Source organism: Myotis davidii, unplaced genomic scaffold (genome assembly GCF_000327345.1).
Source record: "Myotis davidii unplaced genomic scaffold, ASM32734v1 scaffold1036, whole genome shotgun sequence".
NCBI lineage: Eukaryota > Metazoa > Chordata > Mammalia > Chiroptera > Vespertilionidae > Myotis > Myotis davidii.
The window spans coordinates 309,753-313,961 of NW_006287260.1; the positions used below are offsets into that span (position 1 = coordinate 309,753).

The following is a 4,209-nucleotide window of genomic DNA, read 5'->3' on the forward strand; positions in this document are numbered from 1 at the left end:
CCCTCGCCGACAGGCCCTGCGAGGAGCCGCCCCAGAAGCCCCCGAGGTTCTCCCAGCTGAGGGTGAGCGGGCGGGCGGCTGTGCTCTCTGGTGTGGGAACTGCGGGCATCACGGGTCTGACGGTGACCTCAGCAGGGGACCCTCCCTCTGCCCCGAGGCCGGGGGGGGTGGCACAGTGGTTTGGGCTGGTTCTCTGTCCATCGCATGCCTCCATCTAAGGAATCAGTAGGAAGTGCCGTTGGGAAAGGCAGGAAAACAAGCATCCAGACCCCCAGGAGGGCCCCTGTGGACAGTGTGACCCGCGCCTGCACCCTGCGGAGCTGGGAGGCAGGTCTGCAGGCAGGTTCCTGGGCAGCAGGGCCGGAGGGCCTGACAGCCTCACAGGTGCTCGGCTGCAAGAGCAGGCAGACCCTGCCCTGGTCCAGGACGCTGTCTCCCGCCTTCGGGCTGAGCTGCCCACCCCTGGGCCTCAGAAAGGGGGTGCTATTCTGTCCTCCTGCCCCTGGGAAGCTGCCACTGATGCTCAGCTGTGGGCGCTGAGGCACTGATCCCTGTCCTCTGGGGGCCTTGGCCCTGCTGTGCTGTGTGTTTCTCCAGAGACCCCGATCGGTTGTGGCAGACAATTTATCTGTGATAGCTGAAGGCACTTCTTGTGTCTTTCCTGCCCCCTGCTGTCCCGTCCCGTGTCTGTCCCGTCCCGTGCCTGTCCCGTCCCGTGCCTGTCCCGTCCCGTGCCTGTCCCGTCCCGTGCCTGTCCCGTCCCGTGCCTGTCCCGTCCCGTGCCTGTCCCGTCCCGTGCCTGTCCCGTCCCGTGCCTGTCCCGTCCCGTGCCTGTCCCGTCCCGTGCCTGTCCCGTCCCGTGTCTGTCCCGTCCCGTGTCTGTCCCATCCCGTGTCTGTCCCATCCCCTGCTCTCCCGTCCCGTGTCTGTGCTGCCAGGGTGGGGGAGGGCCCTGAGCAGCCCAGGACTGGCCCACAGCTGGGCCTCGGCCCCCACCTGCAGCCCTGAGCCTCACCTGGACTTCTCCTATCGCAGTGCCAAGACCTGCTCTCCCAGACGTCGTCTCCCCTGAGCCAGAATGACTCGTGCACCGCCCGGTCCGCTGACCTGCTGCTGCCCCCTGGGGACTCGGGCAGAAGGCGGCCGGACAGTCTCCCTGACCCTGCGGCACCCTCTCGGGCGGAGCGCTTCAGAATCCAGGTAGGCAGGGAGGGGGGCGGCAGGCGGGGTCCCCTCCTTCCTCTGGGCCTCCGAGCCGCAGTCCCAGGCCCGAGCACTGCTGGGCTGGCATTCCTCCCTGCCTCCCCAGCAGCTACCGTGCCGGGTCACCACCGAGCCTCCCAGCGCTGCGTCGGGACTACCTGTCACTGCCAGGGCCTCTCTCCTCAGAGTCCCCCGGGCCAGCACCCCTCAGTTTCTCCCACTCCAGCCCTCGCCTGGCCCCCTTGGACAGCCCCCCAGGCCCTGCGGTGCCTCCCGCCCTCGCGGCTCCCGGCCACCCCAGCCCTTGCCTTTGCTCTTTGGAGCTGCCCTCCAGATCGGGGTGCCCTCCAGATCGGGGGGCCCTCCTCGCCTTCAGGGTGAACTTCAGCTTCACTCCTTTTCCTGCCTCACCTCACACTTCCACGTCAGGCCATGAATTTTACAGGATTTAAAAGGAGGTGGTCTGGCAGTTCCAGTTGCTCTGCACCAGAGACTTGCGCGTTGCTGGTGCGGGGTGGGCGGGGGTCGTAAATACGTCCTGAATCTTGCCCCTCCCCCGCCTTCCTTCCACCACTGCCCACGCAGGACCCCATTAGCCCACGCGGGACTGCAGTGGCCCCTCCCAAATCACCCTGACTCTCACTCCAGTGCCTCCCTGGCCGTGGGTGCCCGTGACATCCCCACCCCAGTCCCAGAGCCAGGGCCTCGGCGGGAAGCTGGCTCCCCCTCAAAAAAACACAGAGCCTGCCCGGCTGAGCGGTGGTGGCTCAGGCCCCTGCTGCCGCCTTTCCCCTGACAGACAGGCCTCACCTCTGCCCGGAGGCTGGGGGCCGGCAGCCTGTGACGCTGCGTGTTCTGCAGGAAGAGCACCGGGAAGCCAGGCTCACCCTCCGGCCGCCCAGCCTGGCCGCCCCCTACGCCCCTGTGCAGAGTTGGCAGCACCGGCCGGAAAAGCTCATCTTCGAGTCGTGCGGTTATGAAGCCAATGTGAGTGCCTGCTCCTCCCCGCCCTCAGTGCACCCCCCGGCTCGGGCTCGGGGCTCCTCAGACGCCCCCAGCAGCGGGTGGGGCCTCCAGCCACACGGGCAGGGAGTCGTTGGGAGGGGCGGTCACCCTGGTGGTGATGTGGGCACCCCTGAGCCCGGCACGTTCCCTCCACAGTACCTGGGCTCCATGTTGATCAAAGACCTTCGAGGGACAGAATCCACCCAGGACGCCTGTGCCAAGATGCGGGTGGGTGATCTTTGTGGGGTGAAGCGGGGCTGGCTAGGTACCAGCTGCAGCCACTGGGGCCCCATGTCAGGGGCGGGTGGGGGGAGGCTGTTGGCTCTGGGTCCCCGGGGCTTGGCCCTGAGCAGGCGTTCACAGCCTGTTTCCTACAGAAATCCACCGAGCACATGAGGAAGGTCCCCACCATCACCCTGTCCATCACCTACAAAGGCGTCAAGTTCATCGACGCCTCCAACAAGGTGCGCTCCCCCTGCCCTGCAGCCCTGTTTCTCTCCATCCCACCCACACCCCGATCCTGGCCGCACACTGGTCCCCACCCTGCATGTCTTCCCAACGTGGTCTCCCTCGCCCGCTTGCATGCTCACGGGCCTTTGTGGTGGGGGTCCTGTACTGAGCACAGGGCTCCCCATGTCGGGCAGCCTACCCGCCAACGCCCTCCCCTCTCGCCCCACCTGGAGGCGGAGGGCTGGAAAGTCCGTCAGCTGCCTCCTCAAAGGGGGAGACCCCAAACCTAAACCGGGTGAGATTAGATGCCACCGCCCCATCCCCACCCGGGGGGTGGGGGGCAGAGGAAGGCGGCGATGTCAGGGAGCCCGGATTCCAGGCCCCTCTCCTCAACAGAACGTCATCGCAGAGCACGAGATCCGGAACATTTCCTGCGCGGCCCAGGACCCTGAGGACCTCTGCACCTTCGCCTACATCACCAAGGACCTGCAGACGGGCCACCACTACTGCCACGTCTTCAGCACGGTGGACGTGGTGGGTAGTCTCGGTGCGCGCTGCCCTGCCACCTGGTGGCTCAGCCCCGCAGCCGTCGCCGCCCACTCTGCACAGGGAGACGCTCAGAGGACAGGGCTTGTCCGGGGCTCAGCGACAGGCCGTCCTGCTCCGGCGACAGTTAGTCACAGCCTTGGACGCCCCTTGGAGTCCCCAGCCCTGCAGCTCCTGAGGTGCCCTCCTGCCCGTTCTGGCTCAGGGGCTGGGCTCAGGGATGGGCAGGAGGACTCCCTGTGCCCTGAGGCAGTTCTGGAGTCTGACCTGGTTCCCGGCGGGCGTCAGGCCCCTGGTCTGGAGAGGGCGTGATGCGCCCACCTCGTGGGGTTGGGGGGGGGGCAAAGGAGCGCGCCCCATCCTCGTGTCCTTGGCACTCACCTGTCGCTCGCTTTTCTCACGTCAGTCAGCTCTGACACGCGCTCCTGAAGGCCCGGGCCTGTGAAATCGCAGTAAAACCCAGGGCACAACACGCAGAAACACATCTGCGTGTGACACGTTCAGAAGGAACAGGAGCTGAATGGAAGCCCAGCCCCTTTGTTCTAACTAAAGTGCTGAAGAGTGCGCGACACCAGTCCCCACGGGCTCTCCCCGCAGGGCCTGAGGCCGCCTGTGGAGTGTTGCTGCGGCCTTGAGGGGTCAGAGGTGGGCCGTGGCCGCCTGGGCAGTTTCTGTCTCCCGGTTACCTGGTCGGCTGGGTGCAGGGTCACGTTCACCTAGTCTCTCCGAGGAAACAGAACGTGTGCTGGGCTCAGGCTGCTCCCTGATATGTCAGTTGCTGTGGGGCAGAAAGGACTGCTCTGTGCCCTGTCGGGTGCCCCGAGCCTGTGCTGGGGGGAGGGGTGCCCAGGGAGCCCCCGTCAGCTGAGCGCGCTCTTTCCTCCCAGACCCTGACCTACGAGATCATCCTGACGCTGGGGCAGGCGTTCGAGGTGGCCTACCAGCTGGCCCTGCAGGCCCAGAGGGCCCGGCCCGTGGGGGCCTCTGCCGCCGAGCCCGTCGAGA

General features: G+C 66.8%; 1 protein-coding gene across 1 annotated transcript in view; it reads left to right on the forward strand.

The window, feature by feature from the left end:
• Nucleotides 1–4,209, forward strand: part of ANKS1A (ankyrin repeat and sterile alpha motif domain containing 1A) — a gene marked incomplete at its 5' end in the record, with an annotated part of 101,616 nt that overhangs the window by 95,638 nt on the left and 1,769 nt on the right. Inside the window, 7 exons of the mRNA XM_015560837.1 lie at nt 5–62; nt 1,036–1,200; nt 2,065–2,190; nt 2,365–2,436; nt 2,586–2,672; nt 3,055–3,192; nt 4,092–4,202. Of these exons, the coding sequence (XP_015416323.1) occupies nt 5–62; nt 1,036–1,200; nt 2,065–2,190; nt 2,365–2,436; nt 2,586–2,672; nt 3,055–3,192; nt 4,092–4,202 (757 nt within the window). The remainder of the gene's footprint in view (nt 1–4; nt 63–1,035; nt 1,201–2,064; nt 2,191–2,364; nt 2,437–2,585; nt 2,673–3,054; nt 3,193–4,091; nt 4,203–4,209) is intronic.